Genomic DNA, 20,840 nt, shown 5'->3' on the forward strand with positions numbered 1-20,840 from the left:
GTAGAGACATAGGCAGAGAGAGAAGTAGGCTCTGCAGAACTCAATCCCAGGACCCTGGAATCACGAAGTGTCAGACTTTTGATGTTGGCTCGGGTCATGATCTCAGAGTAGTGAAATCAAGCCCTACATCAAGCTCCACGTGGATCTGCTTCAGATTCTCCCTCTCCTTCGGCCTCTCTCCTCCCTCTCTCCCTCTCTAGAACAAACAAACAAACAAAAACTCTGCAGTGAAACTGATGGGCAAACTTGGTGACATTTTATCTGAATCCCATAATAAAATTAAACACCAAAAAAGACAATGAAACAAACAAAAAATATATTTCCTATAACAAAAGCAAAACATAACTAAGGGTAACTAAATACTAGAAAATTCAATTCATTGGGATATGTTTTAGAATATGTTGTCAGTTCTACTTCTTGGAAACCTTCAAGAGGAAATCATAGTGTGAGCATAAATAACAAAACACTGCCTGCCCTGCTCAGGTACCAGCCCTGATGCTTCTGATTAAGTGTTCACAGTGGTCTGAACATATTTTGTCTCTTTCATCCAATATATGAGTAACAAACCCAAGTGCCACTGGGGTAAAGTAGAAAATCTAAAGGAACAAATCTGGCAATGGTAGATGGTAGAAAGAGTTAGAAAGAGGTTGGCACCATCTAAAAGCATTCAAATTCAATATTTTAAAACACATTTTTAGCCAGAAAAATGTACATCTGTAAGCTAAGTTATATCTAAATTCAAAATCCTAAAGACCTTCAAGCTCCTCTTCAAATATCACTCTTATATCTCTTCAAGTCCTCCCTCTTACAATCTATAATTTATTCACTGATATCCCATAGCCCTTTGTCCTACTATTTATTTTAGTTTTTCATGTATAGGAGTTATTCTTGCGAGTTTTTGTCTCCTCCATGAAATTTGGGCAGGGATCTTACTTATCTTTAATTTTCCAAAAGCACAAAATATAGTAAGTAGTATTTTATGAAAAAAAAAAAAAAAGATGTACCATACACATACTTAAAATTGAAGCTAGACTCTTCTGGTCATGTCATCTGGTACAAAATATGAAAAGATCTTGGCCATGAAGTGAATTACTGATTTCAGTCATAGTGAAGTCCTTGGTTATGAAGTACTCTGTGCCATCAAGTTCAGAAATACTCCAGAAGTATCTAGAGTGCCTGAGTTGCCTTTGGCCCAGGTTTTGGGACTGAGCCCTGCATCCAGTTCTCTCCTCAGCAGTATTCTGCATGTCCCTCCCCCTAACCTGTGCTTTTTCTCTCTCAAATGAATAAATAAAATCTTAAAATATCTAAATAGCTAAATAATACAGGCAAAGCTCTAGTGAAAAATCGGTTTTAGGGTGCCAGCCTGAGATGTAGAATTAGAAGGCCTAAGATTTTTAAAACTTCCATGCAAAATCCCCTAGAGACACAAGATTCAACCTCTAAACAATTCCTAGGAAAAGTAGCCTCACAATTTTGAACACTTTATAGTATTTGGAATGTTGCAAAACTGGCCACATTTGTTACCTCTGGGTATTCACATTCCTTTAACAATTCACACACTCTTCTAATTAAGAGGAACAACCTGTGTTCCTAACCATTGAATCTGGGCTGCCTTTGTGACCTGCTGGCCAACGAAACTCTGCAGGAAACACAGGATGCTTGCTCCCAGCCTAGACCTCAAGAGACCTTGTAAAATCCTGTTTCCTCCCTCCCGCCCACCTTCCTCTTCTCATGTGCACACAGGCATGCACATAGAACCATACCACTGTCATGTCAACAAGCCCAAAGGTGGCTTGCTGGATCATGAAAGACACATGGCAACATCATCCATTATCCCAGACAACGTCCAGTCAATCTCGGCAGCAGAGCCACTCAACTGACTTATAATTGACCTCAGACACATGAGAGAACCTAAGCCAAGTCAGAACTACTCAAAGAGGCTCAGATGAAATCACCAACCACAGAATTATGAGCTAAATAAGTAATTACTATGTTAAGCCATTTATGTTTTAGGATATTTTGTTATACAGCAATAGCTTACTAATACACAAGGGAGAAGGACATAATCTGACAGGAACCAAAAGGGTCTCTGGAAGATAAGAATGCTGCTACTGACTTGGGAGACAAAAAACAGTAATAAAAGGAAAAAACATAGTTAAAAAAAAGTTAACATTAGAATTGGAGTTAACTTGCAACAGATTAATAAAAGTAAGTTGCCCTTAAAAAAAAAAAAGTAGGTTGCCCTTTCCTTGTAGAGAAATAAAACCTTTCCAAATGTTATCCATGCTTCAAAGTTGTACTCAAATCACATCTCTCCAATAAAATTCTTTCTGATTGCTCTTAGGCAGAGTGATTTTTCCTTCATTAATAATGTATGGAGAGTACACTACTGTGTAAACAGGCCTGGACTTTAATCAGTAAGTATAAATTCATATCCTAGGCTTATCAGCTATACATCCTTAGGAAAGTTTCCTAACTCTTTGAATCTGATTCCTCATCTCTTAACTGGACCTTAGTAGCTTTCAATCCCACATAGGGGCTGTTAAAAAATGGATTCTAAATACGCCAACATATTACACAAAGTACAAACTCAAAATACATTAAATTGAATTTTGATTCAGTCTTTCCTTTGTTCAACCTTGACTGGATTTCTAGTATGTGTCAGGCTCTGTGCTAGACATTGAGAGGGAACAATTACCAACAATATCACACACAACTGCCTTCTGATAATAATTTTTCATTCATATAGCCCTAAAATTAAAATGAGGTTGGAAATCATGCCTCATACCTCTTCATATTTCCCAACAGTGTATGTATGGCACAGCATCTTGAATTTAGTAATCGTAAAAGTATTTGTGGACAACTTAATTAAAAATGACAAGATGGGGATCCCTGGGTGGCTCAGCAGTTTAGCGCTGCCTTCAGCCCAGGGTGTGATCCTGGAGACCCAGGATAGAGTCCCATGTCAGGCTCCCTGCATGGAGCCTGCTTCTCCCTCTGCCTATGTCTCTGCCTCTCTCTCTCTCTCTCTCTCTCTCTCTTTCTCTCTCTCTCCCCCCTCCCTCTCTCTCTGTCTCTCATGAATAAATGAATAAAATCTTTTTTAAAAAATGACAAGATTTCTACACAGAAATTTTAACAACTGTATTGCAAAGCAGAACAAGAGAACCATCACTTTGAAAGCGTAGCTAAAAGAAGACTCACTTGACAGCTCACATCCATTCCTGCTTCCAACAGAACCTGAACAACTGCTTTGTGGCCATTGCGAGCAGCAAGGTGGAGCGGTGTGTGCTTTCTAGTGTTGCAGCTCATTAAGTTAGGGTGTGCGCTGATGATCATTTTGACCACCCTAAGTCGCCCATAGAGTGCCGCCAGATCCAAAGGTGTTTCTAGCTTACTGTTCCTGATGGTAGGATCGGTGAGCTCTTCCAAGAGAACAGCAACTACTTCTGAGTGTCCATACTGAGCTGCACAGTGCAGGGCAGTTTCATTTTCATTGTTCTGTTAAGACAAAGATATAAGATCAGGTTCTCCAGAAACTCAATTATCAAAATCTAAATAGTAATTTAAAACCAGAGATACTTTGAAAATATAAGTTTCAAATTTACCTCTTTTAGTAAGTATGCCTAATAGCATATTTGATAAAAGTACCTATCATTTATTGCACCAAAAAATAATATTTTTCCATCATTTTAATAGGAAAAAATCAAATTTTCCCCTACATTATATATTCTAGTTTACAAGAGTGATAAATGATTTAGTCACGTTAGTCAGGGGCCCTACTGGGCCCAGATGGTCAGTGTTATCTGTACTGTGCATCAAGCCTCCATGACATTTGTTAATGAGAGAGATTAATAACAATTATAACCCACTTTTAATAGACTGGCTTTCCAGAAGACAGCTGAGATGGTAAATTCTTGATAAAGATTCACAGAAAGATTTCCCAACTAAGTTTATGCAAAAAGAATGAAGACATACTGGCCCCAATATTAAATAGCATCTGTTTGAAATATAATTATGGATCGAGAGGCAGACTTCGACCCACTGCCAGACAAGCTACAAAGAGTATCACAGTATTACATATGTACCTAAGAAGTGTTTCGGTTTTCAATCAAGCTATTCCTAGAAATTTAGCAAGATAAAAACTGTACCTGGATGGAGCTGGAGGGTATTATGCTAAGTGAAATAAGTCAGTCAGAGAAAGACAAATATCATATGATTTCACCCATATGTGGAATTTAAGAAACAAAACAAATGACCAAGGGAAAAAAAAGAGACTCTTAACATAGAGAACAAACAGATGATTCCCAGAGGGGAGGGTATAGGGGGATGGGAGAGATAGGGGATGGGGATTAAGAGTACAGTTACCTTGATTAAACCGTGAATAATAAATGGAGTTGTTGAGTCACTATATTATATGCCTGAAATGAATATAACATTGCATACAGTAATTAACATATCGACTACACTGGAGTTAATTTTTTTTTAATGTTAAAACATAGGAAACTAAGCCTAGTCACAAGGCAGATGGACCTTTCAGTCCACTCAGACAGATGATGTAGGTAGATTATATATGACTATGTCAGAAGGTAGAAAGATCAGTCAGGAGAAATGAAAACAAAGACATTCTAGTAACAACAATGCAACAATCCTGAGTGAGGGCTCTAGAGAGAAAGGGGCAGCCATCATCAGACCTAACACTATGTATCAGGCACAGTTGCATTCCAGTTTTGTGTACTCATTTCATCTTCACTCTGAGATAGATACTATCATTATTATTGCCGCTTTACAGATGAGGAACTCAGTCACTGAGTAGTTAAATGGCCTTCAAATATACTGCCACTTAGTGTTGGAACCAGGATATGAATGGAGGTTCCCTTGACCCAAAGTAATTGCTCTTTTGTTTTTTTTTTTAAAGATTTAATTTATTTATTTGAGAGAGAGAAAAGGAGCAGGGGGAGGGAGGGAGAAGCAGACTCCCTGATAAGCAGGGAGCCCTACATTGGGTTCGACCCAGGATCATGACCTGAGCTAAAGGTAGACGCTTAACTGACTGAGCCACCCAGGTGCCCCCCAAAGTCATTGCACTTAATATCATCTTCCACAATAATAACTATAACCACTGTCACTTGCTAAATGTCTAGAAACTATCTACATCATCTCATTTCTCCTACACCACACTGCCTGCCAAGTATTGCTATACTGTCAATGAAGAATAGGAAATTAGTGCTCTGAAAGCAGAATTTCTACAGATTTTGCCCCAAAACACTGAGTTGCAATAGGAATGAGCTACTTAGATAGCTGCTCTGACCATATAAATAAAAGGACAAGTAGGGTTCAAACCCAAACATAACTTAATGTCCCCAAGAGTAAATCAGACTCTGGCTCAATGGCTGAATGAGGCAGATAGGTTGAGAACAGAGAGTGAAGAGCAGAGGGAGGATTTGAAAACTTAAAGAGAAGAATGGGAAAAAAAAAAATGACCGCTATGAAAGGCTTCTTACTACTTCACTTGCCAAACAAAAGTGTCAGAAGAGGACATCTGAAGGCCAAATTCAGAAAAAAACCTATTCCTTGGAGACAATCAAGAAGTCAAAACATAATAGATGGGGAATCCAGCTGGAGGCATTGTTTCTTCCATCAGTCTACAGGTTACTTCCTCATACAGACTGCCACATCCATGTCTACATTCCCTGATTTTTCTTATCTGGCTAAGTTTTATAAGCCTGGTAATAAAATCAATCTATTACTCTATATCATAAAAATATGATATAAAAATATGCCTTCTGACCAAATCAAATTTTCCCTTGGTTGGAAAGAAATTCAATTTTCAAAACACAGCACCTCTCTGAGAAAAAGAAAAGTCAATTAGAAAAGAATGATAATCAAACACCTTTCTACATTGGCAGAGGCCTTAGCATAGGAAATTATACATGCAAAATTGAAACTTTCTCTATTAACACCATCTTCCCCTTGAGAGCTGAACGACCTAACACTCGTTCAGCTCTCAAGGGGAAAAAATGCCCCACTTACTTGGGAGAAAATATTCATAGAGTTTTCTTCATGATCAACACATACTTGTATGGTCACATCAGGAAGACCACAACCTTTACAACCTTTACAAGAGGCATAGTGTCCATACCAACAAGTGATCTAAGAGAACCTGATCTGAAATAAACAGATGGTGAAGAAGTACTGATTGATAATTGCTAGTATGTCTACAATGAACATTCTTGACCAGTTCTGAATTCCCTCTTTTTTTTACCAAATGGGTGTTCTCCAAAACACTAGACAATGGGCAGCAGGACAAAACTGGCTGACAAAGATCTTGCTTCAAAGTAAAACTAATGAAAACCAACATTAATTAGGTTTGAGTTTTGGTAAAATGCCAAGGGAATATAGTTATGAGACAGGGCTCTTCTTGTTTTTGCCCTAATGTTAAAAAGAGAGAGAGAGAGAGAGAAGGTAAAGGGGGGAAGAGCTGAATATACAGAGAAACATAAAATGCAAACATACGTAACATCAAAAAAGGAAAATAATTGGTTGACAAAAGGCAGGAAAGGTGTAGCAATTATAAAAATCATAATCAGGGCAAGGGCTATTTTGTTTTCAAAATTGTGTTGCCCTAAAGTGACCACTCCTTCTAGGGCAGTATAGAATGATGACAGAGGTTGAAGTGCTGACACAAAACCATTAGCAAGAGTATACGCTCTGTCTGAACCTATCTTATCTGCAAAATGTGAATATTAGCCTTCCTTTAAACCACAGAGTACAGTGTATAAATAAAAAGAAACAATATGAAGGAAAACGCTTTGTAAGCTTTAAATATCAAAATAAAACATAGAATCATTTTGAAAGAAGGCTGTATTAGAAACCAAAGACTACTTTCAGAAATCAGAATGAAGCCCTGATAACTCTACATAATTTACTATCATGACAGAGTATCATTATTAATGAAGAGCTGGAGCTTTGCACTAGAAAAACCTGGATTCAAACACCGAGCACTCAGTAGCTGTGATATCATGGGCAGGGTATTTAATCTCCCTAAGGTAGCTGCCCACATATATAAAATAGGAACAAGGGATGCCTGGGTGGCTCAGCAGTTGAGTGTCTGCCTTTGGCTCAGGGCCCCGGGATCGAGTCCCACATTGGCCTCCCTGGATGGAGCCTGCTTCTCCCTCTGCCTATGTCTCTGCCTCTCTCTCTGTGTCGCTTGTGAAAAAATAAATAAATAATCTAAAATAAAATAAAATAGGAAAGATAATTGATCCCTACCTCATGCAGTAGAGCTTAGTAAGATAACACAGATGAAGTACTTTGCACACATCCTGGCATATAGTAAAGAATCCACAAGTGACAGTATATATGATGGAAATACCCATGTGCTATGGTGGAGGGCTCTGAATTAGAGTCCAAGTCTGAGTTTTAGTCACTCAATACCATGTCTCAATAGAGGTTAATTTCTATTTTCATTCCTTTCCTCTCTTGCTTAAATACATAAAGGCTTATAAGTAATGAGTACATTTCTATCCCATGGGGAGGGAGGGGGAATAAAGCTAAAATTAAAAGTTACTTTTATGAAAATAAAATTCCCACATCAGAAACTTAGGAGAAATGACACTAAATGGAAGACATGGGTCAGCACTAAAGTACTACTTACATAACAAATACTGAAAGCATGGCATTAAAAATCTCAATAAATTTTCAATTTGTTTCCAATAGAAACCACAAGACAAAGAAACTTTAAAAAAAAAATGAATTTCAAGTGTTTTTGCTTATTTTCATGTCATCCAAAAAATATTTTGCTTGTGAAAACCAACATCCTCTTGTTTAACCTTGGATTGTTTTTCCATATTATTATTTCAAGTTCACTTTGGGGCATTCAGACAGTTTTAAGAATAACCACCAGATGGCTCATCCCACAAGTGATCTTTTAGCTTTCGATTTTTCTGAGAAACAAAACAGCATTCCCCTAAAATTCCCTTTAGCATGAGATCCTAGTAAAGACAGGCAGATCTGTCATTTTTTTAAGACTGAATTTATGAGTGTATTCGCACAAAAATACACTGTATTTTGTGACCTATAAGCATAGAAATTTTGTGATAAGTATTAATAAGACACCTTCCGATTAATGAAACATTTTTTCCTACATACAGGAACTAAATGTTCATTTCTACAACTGCATTTTTCTGGGATAGGGGGAATGTATTTTTCTCCCCTTTGGTGTTTATAGTTAGTGCCAGTGTTTTACCTTTTTATTCTTCAGTCTGAATTTCAGTCAAAGGCCTGTAAAGTCTGTATTCATTTGAACAGTATGCTAATCACACTTTATTAGAGGTGCTTGCCCTAGAGTAACCTACTTGCATTGATATTGGACAACTGCCAACCTGCAGCTTAATGCCATGATTGTAATTCAATTGTTGGACTGCATGCTGATTTTCAAATATAGTTTTACAAAATGGGAACAGTAGGGGGCATGCAGAGCTCAAGATGTTTGTTATCACACCGTATTAGGAGCCTGCATTTTACCTTCTGAAATCTGTGGTCTTATTTATTTAGAACACTGAGAATGGCATTCCTTTTTTCAATATGTCAGTTATGTGCACTATGGATATCATGTACTTGAAAATATTTTTTACTTTATCTGTCAGTATACTGCTACTGGTATTTTATTCAATATGCTCTGGGCATACATTCACATACATACACACAGGAAATTTTTAACTTAATACATGACTAGCAATTGTATATATTGTATTTTGCATTTTGATTCACAAAACTATTTACTGTGGAAGTGTTAGGTAAGTGGAAAGCATTACATAATGAATTCATCATCATTATTTTAGCATTTACATTTTTAATAAGAAAAGGCCTAATTTATATTACAAATGTGAATTCTGTTCCATCTTTAAATATTCAAAAACTATAAAATGGGTGCTTATGTAAGGCAGGCAAAAATATTACAGTTACTTCCCTTATGTGGGATTCTCTTGTTAACAAATATCTTTACAAATGCCCAACTTAGTACTATGTACCTTATACAAGTGCCGAAAAATTTTTCAGTTTCTCCTTGAGGAAATTTAGTAGTGAAAAAAGGTCTTTGGCAGGGTAAAGATAGAAATAATCAGTTCTTCAAAGTGGCCTTGCCTTTGCAAACCGCTAGAAAAACTATAGCATGAGCAAATATTTGACAAGTGCACCTGTTCATTGACTCTGGAATGTGACGGTCCATGATGAATAAGAATCTTCACAATTTCTACATCTCCTTTCCAGGCAGCCAGGTGAATAGGAAAATAACCTTTGTTGTCTGCTACATTTGTTGATGCCTCATACTGAAGTAGTTTGAGAACTATGTCCCTAGAAGGAAAAAAAAAAAGAACAGAAATGAAAATATGGTAAATACATAGATTTCATTGAACAGATCATTATGAAAGTATACTAGATGCTGGCTGGCAATTTAGAGCAAGAGATATAAAATTGGGTGTAAGAGTTATTAGACTATTCAACATTTGGCTATTTTACTTACCTAGAAAACCATCACCACCATACATACACACACACATAGCACTGACTAACCAATGAGAGTACGTAATGGAATCCATTTGGGTAAAACCTAATTTCATAACTGAACGAAGTAAGTAAAACTTTTTAAAAAAATACCTCTTCCCATTTTTTTAAATGGAGTTTTTTTTTTCAAATAGCCCATACTTGAGATTTAGCATGAAGGAAAAGCAGAGTTAAATAAGCAAACTCCTTATTTACACACACATACACACACACATGAATCATACTACAAAGAGACATTTAGGTAATTTTTACAACATTCCTGTAAGAGAGTTGGAATAAGGAATTGAAGATGCAGATGAAAGAGAAAGCAGACAGCACAGTAGAAAAGGGGAGGGAAGTTTAGTAACTTTTCAGCCATGGCACACAACATATTTTGAATATGTGCTATTTATACTTCTACACTCCTTCACCTCTCTGTTCCAAACTAAGAGATAATATTAAGAAGAAATTCATTCATGAGACAAGTTCCACCACTGATGCAATATCAGTTCATACATAATGAATGTATTCATTCATTCATATTCATATAGACTCCATCTATAAGCATCTTGTACTCAATCCCCACCAAGTCTTCAAAGTAAAAATTCTAAACTGCAATACTCAAACTCAAGAAGACTTATTAATTTTTGGTATTATATTGAATTTTTATCAACCAATCAAAAATAGTAATTATAAACAAAAACTATATTTTTACTTGGAAGCATTTATCACACAAATTCTAAAACTTACTAAATGAAATCCTACACAGGTATACACACACACACACACACACACACACATATATACAATTACAATGAATTCTAACATTATTTCTTGTACATAACAAATCATGGTAGGAAGAACAGATGTAACATAACTAAATTTAAACATCTCATGAAGCCAGACTTTAAATGTAAAGTAACAAGAAAAATTGGAGGAAGTCTGAATAGATGTTAGAACTCTAAGAGCTACCCACCCCCTGCAACAAGCACACAAATAGACATGATACAAACAACATTACAGTAAATGGTAAAATATAATGCCCAGAATATGGTCTAAACCTGTAAAAGGGGGCAGTATATATACTTCTCTGGCATAAGGATTATTTTAGGCCAATTACTTTTAAGAAAGAGTAAATACTGTTAAAGCTCTGAAAACAGAATAAGGAGTTACCCTTTTGTAAGAGACATTTTATAAGAAAATCTCCATTTGTAAAGGAGTCTCCCTCTTTGTTTTTGTTTTTTTTTAAGATTTTATTTGTTTATTCATGAGAGACACAGAGATAGAGAGATAGAGAGAGGCAGAGACACAGGCAGAGGGAGAAGCAGGCTCCATGCAGGGAGCCCGACGCGGGACTCCATCCCGGGTCTCCAGGATCAGACCCTGGACTGAAGGCCGTGCTAAACTGCTGAACCACCCAGGCTGCCTGAAGAGTCTCCCTCTTTGTACCACAAAATGATCATGGACTCTAAATCTCTAGAAACTTTTATCAAGGGAGAAGGCCACAACTTAAATCTGAGTAACAACCCCATAACTTATTCACTGTCCTTTTCTTAATAATCTCCATAACTAGTTCCCCTCAACAAACATCTTTTTATGTTTAGTAGGAAATGGTTTTTAAGGAGGTGGCAGGGGCCATTTCAGGGAATTAACTCAGTTTTTCTGGGTATCTCTCATGTGTACAAGAGGTATACATATTATTACACTTCTTGTTTTCCTCCTATTAATTTACCTTTTTATTATGGGGAGGGACAAGGAGTTCCTCAGCCAAGAACCTAGAAGGGTAAAAGGATAATTATTCTTTCTCCCCCACGTATGAAACATTGGACTTTATAGATAAATGTATAAAATTATGATAAGGAACCAAGAATATGTTGTAGAAATATTTAGAAAGTTTCAAGGAATCCTAACTTTCTAATGATAAAATTTCAGAGAAAATAAGAATAAAATCTCACTTTAGCATTCTTTTTAAGAACCAGTATTTTTTATAAAATCTGAATTTAGAAAGATTTTGATCTGAGTCCTAGCTGCACAAACTACCTAATGATGTGACCTCTGGAGAAATTATTTAGTCCTATCTTTGTTTTTCTTTTCTGTAGGTGATATTGCAATAATAATAATAATAATACCTACTGGTCAAGACTGGTAAGAGTTTAAATGAGATCACAGAAGAGAAGCCACTCAATAAATAGTAAAGTACTATACAAAAATATAAGTTCTTGCCCCAAGTGAAAACAAATTCCTTTAAAAATAAAAATGCTTCCAGCAAATCACCTTTGCAAAGACAAATGTGAAAATCAGAAGGACACTCGAAGGTTGTTGGGTTCATGTATTTCTCCTCACCTCCCTGCCATGAAAGAGTTATTATATAGGATCTTCCATTCTGAGATAAATAACTACAATGTGGTAAGAAGGATTCAATACAAATTAATAAAAAAGCAGTTAAAAATCAGAGTATCTGGTTTAAAATTCCAACTCTCTACTACTTACTAATTTGGTTACCTTGGGCAAATCAAATAGCCTCTACTAGTCTTTCAGATATTGTTAAAATAGAATTCAGAGACGACATCTTCCTGCCAGTCTCAAAAGGGTTGTGGTGTGAATCAAATGAAAAACAGATATGACTGTAAAACTATATACAAACAAACACCAGTCTCAAGGCAAGCTGCAGCAATGTTTAAGAATCCTAGTGACTTTTTAAAATGAAACATTTCAGCATTTAATAAAAGGTAAAATAATACCAAAAGAAGACACAGTTAAACACCTAGATCCAAAAAGTAGAATTCATACTACTCACAAAACAGCCTTCTCCAAATTCATGTATCAGAGAAAGATTCTTATGTGAAGGGTTTTAACTTTATTCCTCAATGCCTACCAAATAAAAAATAATAATCTGAAACCTCTAAAAACATTTGCTTTCAAAGGATAAAGAGTTTATCAATTCCATTTTCTTTTATTCTCATGAAATCCATTCAGCGTATAATTTGTTCTTTGGCTCAATTCTTGTTGACAATTTCTAATAACATATGTAATATACATCCATTCTTTATCAGGAAGACTGACAAAACTGAAAAAACGAACTTACTGACATTTATATTGTGTCATATTACCACTACCTAATATCTAAATCTGAAAAGGATAATCTGTATGCCTATGAAATTACCTTTGGTGAACACTAGAATCCTAACTAACCACTACTATATTTACAATTTTTTAAAAATATTCATTTTATTAAATTTATTTTTTAAGATTTATTTATTTTACAGAAAGAAAGAGAGAGAGTGCCAATAAGAGAAAAGGCAGAGGGAGAGGGAGAAGGAGAGAAGCAGTCTGCCCACTGGGTAGGGAGCCCTGCCTGGGGCTCTGTCCCAGGATCCTGAGATCATGACCTGAGCCAAAATCAAAGAGTCAGATGCTTAACTAACTGAGCCACTCAGGTGCCCTAAATTTGTTTATTTTTAAATTTAAATTTATTTTTAAATTTGTATTTAAGTTCTACCTTTCATCTTATTCAGAGATATCAGCTAATGAATTGGCATGGCTCAAATTTCTACTGTGAAAACATATTGATGAACTATACAGTTATATTTCTGATAAAAATGTGCCTGTTGGTCATACTGAATCATAAATAAAATATTAATCAACAAATTGCCATTTATTCTTTCCTATGATGTATCCATGTAGATCACAAGTGATATGTATTAAACAGGCCATTTTCCTCCAGATTCTTTAAGAATAAATTAAATTTGGGGTACTATCTAGAATATGTAAACTAGAAGGGTATTTAACACTAGGATCCTACTACCCAAATCAGTATTACTGATTTTCATTTTGATTCAAGCTGTGCTTTATATCTATCTTTCAAAGGTATCAACAAATGAACATGCTGACTGTACTTCATTACTAGGTATGAAATATTAGGTTATATTGATGAATAATGTTTATAAAATAGAAAACAGAAGTAACATCTGTGTCTTGATCATAAGGTGGCATTCTTTCCTACATACAGTATTTCATGAGTAATAATTACTATAAAATCTTAAAGTAAATGTGGTCAAAGAGATCATAGAAAAAAAATTCCATTTCCCAAGAATAAAACAAAATACCAAATTTAATAATAATGCAATTTAAATCAGTGCAACATTTTGCAGCTTAAAGCTAATATACAAGTGCAGGTAAAAATAATAATTCTAAAAGTACTGATTTTTGCTACTATATTTAATCTGTTTCCTTTTTTGATAGATATACTTCTAAATCACAGGAGATATCTTTTAAGTTTCAAAATATGTTCTGAGCAAAATTAAGTTAATTGGGAAGGTTCACCATTCAAATTTCTTGACCTCAAAAGCGAATTTCCCCATAATTAAATCAAAACCAAAGACATTTATTGTGTTACATCCTCCCTCGTCAGTAGTCCAAAGAACTTTGAAATAAATGCAAATCATCCTCATATGGATATAGTATTAACTAACTAATGAAAGTCACACATTAATTAAGACCCTTTTGATTTCAGACTTTCTTAAAGATTTTACTTCTCCTTAACAGAAATAGAGTTGCAAATGTATTTGCAACTTTTGACATGGTCAAAAGACTTTAGGACAATCCACTCCATTTCCTAACTGGAGCTCCTTTTTATACTGAATGCACTTTCAAAGATTTCCAGAGAGAGTGAATAAGAGCAAATTTTAACTAGTTAATATCCTTATCCAGGAAAGAAACAATCAGATCAAAATTATTTCTAGGTTATCCAAAGAGAAACTTCATGGACAAGACTATGCAAATTTTTAGAGGAAGTTCTCCTCTTTCATCAGAAAACCTAAGAAAGAGTCAATCAGAAGTACCCATAACTTACTATCTGGATTCTAGATACAATTTGAGATGCAGTTTGGATTTCAGACAAAGGAGTCTATGATTCAAGTGTTAAAGAATGAAAAGCAAGAATAGAAAATACTTAAGCCTAACACATCACAAAGAATATACGTATTTCAAAGATATAAATGATAACAATTTAGTGCAAACAATTCTCAAAACAGCATCCAAGAATCACAATGCACCCAATATAGCTTAATGAGATGGGACTTAACAAGAAAAAGAGAAAAGGAATAATTTGCTAAGAGAAGGAGAACCCAAAAATGAATACATGTGTATGGTAAAACCTTACAGAGGACAGTAAGATTATTGTTTTAAAAACATGAGAAAAAGAGAAGAGGAGAGGAGAGAGGAAGGAAGGAAAAAGGGAAAGAGGTGGGGAGGAAGGAAGTGAGAGAAGGAGAAAGAGAAGGAAGGAGGGAAAGAGGGAAGAAGAAAGGCAGAAAGGCAGAAAGGCAGGCCAGCTGGCTGGCTAATGTCTATTCAGAAGAGAATTAAGAGAGCCAAATTTTTAGCAGAAATACATGAGAGAGAAAATGAATACTCCATATTTTAAAAAAGAAAAACAGAAATAGATAGGTCCCTTGCCTGTCCTATAAAATAGTCATTTCTAGTGGATGTTTTTCTACTAACCATGTTTTTTTTCTATCATATAAAAGTAATAACTTTCTAATCTGCAATTACAAATGACCCAGGAAATCACTGAGAGAAGTACATTTTCTATTGTGTCCAAGTTGGCTAAGTGGAGATGAACTGTTCATTGTGAAATAATGTATTTCAGGTACAAAATTCTGTTCCACTTGTGGATTAACTAGAGTTGATAAACAAGAGCCCCCAATAAAAAATACAGAACGAGAGGATATAATACAGGCTTAATTTGCAGTATGAGGGCTTAGATTGTGTGCTAAGGGTAGGAGAAAAGCCTGTGTTCAAAGCAAAAGAATAAACTACAGAACCCTATAATATTACTGCTAGCTTTATGATTTCATGAACTTTAGCCTAAATATCATGTTTTCAGAAACAATCCATAGCTGATGGCTACAACAACAATAGCAACAAACATGGAAATGATGTGTTTTTGTGTTGACTGCTAAGGTTTGCTTGGGAAGAATACAAAATCATCTACTGTTATTACCTTGCTAAGTGAGAATAGCAAAGGCAAAGAAAAGAAAAAAAAAAAACATCCTTCTCTGGTTCTGAGATATATTCTACAACATTTTTTTCTCCTTCAAATATCTTTTCTTAAGCCAATATTAAAATTAGCATTCAATGTGAACACAGTAGTTGATGAAAATGGGAGGCAGCCCAGAAATAGGTAATAGAACAGAGAAAAGCCAGCAAGAGTTTAGGAAACTGATGTGCATAGAGCCACAAAAGGAAGATAATGTAGAGAGCATTGGTAAAAGCATGCACTTAGAACTCAAACACTTAAACTCTAAACATAGCTCCACCTTAATATCTAAGTGATCACTACATCATTTATCCAGAATGAGGTTGTTTCCTCCATCTGGCTAAACAGGGCAGGATTGAATAAACCATCTCTACTTTTAAAAATCCATGGGTAGGACAGCCCAGATGGCTCAGCGGTTTAGCGCCGCCTTCAGCCCAGGGAATGATCCTGGAGTCTGGGGATCGAGTCCCACATTGGGCTCCCTGCATGGAGCCTGCTTCTCCCTCTGCCTGTGTCTCTGCCTCTTTCTCTCTCTCTCTCTGTCTTGTGAATAAATAAATAAAATCTTAAAAAACATAAGAATAAAAAAAATAAAAATCCATGGGTAATTTAAAGAAATAATACACTCTAGATGAAAATCTGTATTTCAGAATTATAACATCATACTACATAACTGAGCCACAAATACCAAAACAGGTATCATAAGGTATTATAATGGAAAGGAACAATGGAAGATATCCAGCCTATGTGTTCAGTACACTGAACTGAGCCCAAGATGGGTTATTAAATGGCTCAAGATACATAAGTAGCAGAGATGGGAAGATGGGATTAGAATTCTGCTTTTTCCCAATGCTTATAAACTGATACTGAGTAAAATCTTCCTGGAAAGTGTTTAAAAAAAAAGGGATCTTCATATAAGAGTGAAGCAAAGATATATAATTCTCAGAGATATGCAGTTAAAGAGATCTTAAAAGATATCTAAGACATCTAGTCAAATCCCCCCTCTCTTTATGATCATAATGACTGCTGATCAATTTGCTTAAATTTATCTTTACTTGTATATTGCTAACAGAAACAAAAAATTATGCAGTGAGCCATAGGGAAACATACCCCAATGATTAGAACTTGATAGACCATCATGTATAAATCAGTAACATTTACTAAAATACTGAAAACCATGGATGGATATGAATGCTAATCCATTTTGGGGCAACATTATTTTGAGAAGTGCTTATAATGAAAATTTGAGAACAAAAAGAGTAGCTCTAGTGCTCAAGCTCAAGATCTTCTGTCCATTAGATTTGATAATCTGTCTTCCAATTACTTTTCCTAACTGGAATTCTCCTAAATACACACATATGATGACCAAAGAAGCAATCAGAATTGTATTTCTTGGGCTGATTTCATTTGGCTTCATTCCTGATGACCCAGGTAGAAAGAAGAATAAATAGTAATCCCTTTAAAACATTCAGGTGGTGAGGATCCATACACATTTTACACTCTACAGGAAGATAACTATATATATATATTTTAAGATTTTATTTATTTATTTATTTATTTATTTATTTATTTATTTATTTATTCATGAAAGACACACACAGAGAGAGGCAGAGACACAGGCAGAAGGAGAAGCAGGCTCCATGCAGGGAGCCCGATGTAGACTCGATCCCGGGACTCCAGGATCACACCCTGGGCCAAAGGCAGGTGCTAAATCGCTCAGCCACCCAGGGATCCCCAACAATAATTTTTTTAAAAAAGACCCAGCAAAATAAAAGGTTCTAAGTTAGATGTATAAGATGACATAATCCAGAATAGGGACTGGATAAAAAGAAATGTTGTTTTGGAATTCTAATACTAAGAATCCAAACGATGAAACATTATGTTTGTGATTATATGTAAAATTATACATGAGTGGACAGATAGAGAGATAGCTCCATATCCAAACAGAAAGACAATGTTAGATTTATGCAATAAATTTAAAGATGAAAAATTTCATAGTGATAAATGACAAAAATGGTGTTTCTTGTGTGAGAACTTCAAGGCTACAAAATGTGATCAAGTGTGACTTGATCTTGTATCTCAATTCAAAGAATAAAACCAAGGTTAGGTGGGAAAGCAAAAGGTAACCAGGTTTTTTTCTTTTTTTTCCTTTTTTTTTTTTTTTTTTTTGTAACTAGCATTTCTAAGGCAATAATTACTGCATCTAAAAAAGTGAGGTAAAATGTGGGTACCTGGTTCACTTGGTCAGTTAAGCACTGACACTTGGTTTTGGCTCAGATCATGATTTCATAGGTCATGGGACTGAGGCCTATGTAAGGCTCCACGCTTAGTGGGAAGTCTGCTTGAAGATTCTCTCCCTCTGCCTCCCCCCCACCCCCCCACCCCCGGGGTGTGCATGCATGTACATGCTCTCTCTCTTTTTCTAAAATAAATAAATCTTGGGATGCCTGGGTGGCTCAGTGGTTGACCATCTGCCTTTGCCTCAGGGCATGATCCCAGGGTGCTGGGATTCTCCCTCTGCCTATGTCTCTGCCTCTCTCTCTCTGTGTCTCTCATGAATAAATAAAATATTTTAAAAAAAATTTGAAAGTCTTAAAAATAAATAAATCTTTAAAAAACTCAAGTAAAATGAAATGATCTAAATCTGAAAAGACTAATTTGGATCATTAGAGCAAAGGAAAAATGGATGAAGAGTCCTTTTCCTAAAAAAAAAAAAAAAAAAAAAAGAGTCCTTTTCCTTCTGATGGGGGAGAACAGAACATCTGAATCATTCAGACTCCCCACATTTTGTCAGTAAACCATTAGGTAACCTAGGTAAAACACTAGAAATGAATTGATGGTTATGGCTACACATTCTTTTACTGCCCATACTGTAGACTATCACATTATTGAAACATAATTCCATAGGTTAAAGAAATTTAAAACCAGAAAAACTATCCTGAATGACAAAGAAAAGGCATGTTACCTAAATTTGAAGGATTTTGAAGTGGCTCATATAAGCGCCAATGGCTCATATTCATAGTAAGAATATATTAAGATTTTACTCTTGGTGAATACTCCCCATGTTGGATAAAGACACCCAAAAAAGGTAGGGTGGCATTACTACCTGGTTTTGTCCCACTCCCTCCTGAAAGACACACATAACTAACACATCTTGTCATTTCTTTCATTCTCCTTGTATGATATTTGACTATTTTTGAACAATTCTCTCAGTTTATACTGTACATCCCTACCAAGGAACATTCCTACCAAGTATAAATTGTCAGTGTTGCCACCTGGTGCCTCTTCAGATTCACCTAAGCCCAGGGAACTCATGGCAACATGAGATAGGTACCATTGACATAATTAACTTCATCACATATAATTAAATACATGAGGTTTCTAGTCCAAATAAGTAGCACTTACTTATGTCCATTTAAGGCTGCATGGTGTAAAGCAGTGTAACCCGAACTGTCTGTGCAGTTCACATTGGGGCCTCGCCAGATGCTGCAAATAAAGCACAAGCGCAGAGTTAACAGTTAAGCAGAATCCTGCTTTGAAAAACAAAAAGAAGCCTGATAGTCCCACAGCCGGCAGCATGTTGCATAAGAAAATTTTAGTCATATAGAAAATGAATGCCATCTTTCATGCATTCTCCTTGGAACAATAACTTCATTTATTTGATGTAAGGAAATTATTAGGGAATATAACCACCTTCAGAAATTATTAGTGAATGTAGGCCTACTGCCACGTACTAAAATCTGAATCCAAAAATTCCCTATTACTTTATACCATTACTTAAATACTGGAAGCAATTGACACTCAGCTACTATGTTTTACACCAAAGAATAAAGATTTATGACACCTGCCTCCTCCATTTTAACACAGTCCTTCTGAGATGGCAGAGATTTATATAAGTTAAAAGATATTTCTGCATTATGGGAAGAATATAAACCTTTCTTGCTGTTCAAATGCTACTAAGAAAATCAGTATTTCATACTTGAAAATATAATTGAAGATCTGAGCTGCTGTAAACCACAAGATTATAATAGTTTTGAAGATATCATTTTACAACACAACATATTTTAGAGATAATATAACTATATAAAATGGTCCATTTTATCCTTGATCACTACTATTATAGAAACTATTTTTAGCTTTTGAAAACAAAAGGCATTGAAAGTCACCTTTCAAAAACTAGACCAAAAAATTACTTTATCTGGCATTCTTGACAATATTAAACCCATAAAAACTAAGGTCTAGAGATCTCCACAGAAAATGGTAGAAGAGGACCCTAAATTCACCTCCTCCCACAGATACTAGGTTAACACTCACATAAGTGCCAATAACCTAGAAAACAATCGGAAGACAAGCAGAACAGACTTCACACCTAAATGTCAAGGAGAGGCAATCTTGAGAAGGGTAGGAAGGGCAGAGATGCAGTGGAGAGCTAAAAATCCCTTAGGTCTGGCTACCAGAGGAAGGGAGCCATAGGCACATAGAGGGCTGAGAAACAGACTATCATACTGGGAAACCTGCAATAGAAGATGAATCCTCACAACACTTAGCTTTGAACATCGAAGGGATCAAATTATGTGAGTTCTTACAACCAGAAGGACTTAAAGCCTGGAACTTTAAAAATCGAAGCTGGGCTCTGGGAGAACCTGAAGAGTAAAGGAAGTTGAGTTTCTGCCCTTAAAGAAACACCACAACAAACAGTCCTCAGAGATATAACTTAGAAGCATCAGTTTGAAAGGCACATGGGATGCACAGAAGGGAGAGTTAATTATTGATATCAGAGTTCCTGATGGACTTCCAGGAACAAAAGAGCTGGCAGGTGCCATTTCATTCCCCTACCCCCCCCATAATAATCCTACAGCCACCTGTGGGAACCAGCAGCGTGCAGGCCTTAACTATCTAGCATGCTCACACTGCACCCTGTCCCCTCCAAGCACACCTGCCTCAGTCCAGGAGCAGCAGATGGCCTCCACCACTATCCCCACAGATAGGACAAATCTTGCCAGCATCATGTTTCCTCACATTCCACGGAGGATACTGGTACCTTGTTAAATCTGCAACTTCCACCTGCACACACACTATGGCATTTCCTTGCCAGACCAGAGTTCTGACACAGCTGCACATCCCCATAAGAAAGGGAAAGTGCCACTTCACTTAAAGTACATGCCCTGCCCTCTACATTCAAGGGCAAGAGACTAGCTGACTTTCCTAACACAGAGAATCAGACCTAGAGAGTAAGGCTGAATGAATATGT

The 20,840-nt window shown here is 36.0% G+C and overlaps 1 protein-coding gene across 14 annotated transcripts in view; it reads right to left on the minus strand.

Annotated features, from left to right (window-relative positions):
- ANKS1B (ankyrin repeat and sterile alpha motif domain containing 1B) overlaps nucleotides 1–20,840 on the minus strand; it is a 1,057,476-nt gene that overhangs the window by 875,748 nt on the left and 160,888 nt on the right. For all 14 annotated transcript variants that reach the window (XM_038558749.1, XM_038558744.1, XM_038558739.1 and 11 more), the window contains exons 2-4: nucleotides 18,995–19,075; nucleotides 9,204–9,360; nucleotides 3,208–3,504 (exon numbers count right to left, since the gene is read on the minus strand). In XM_038558749.1, coding sequence (XP_038414677.1) covers nucleotides 3,208–3,504; nucleotides 9,204–9,360; nucleotides 18,995–19,075 — 535 coding nt within the window. The remainder of the gene's footprint in view (nucleotides 1–3,207; nucleotides 3,505–9,203; nucleotides 9,361–18,994; nucleotides 19,076–20,840) is intronic.

This window comes from Canis lupus, chromosome 15, assembly GCF_011100685.1.
Source record: "Canis lupus familiaris isolate Mischka breed German Shepherd chromosome 15, alternate assembly UU_Cfam_GSD_1.0, whole genome shotgun sequence".
NCBI classification, from domain to species: domain Eukaryota; kingdom Metazoa; phylum Chordata; class Mammalia; order Carnivora; family Canidae; genus Canis; species Canis lupus.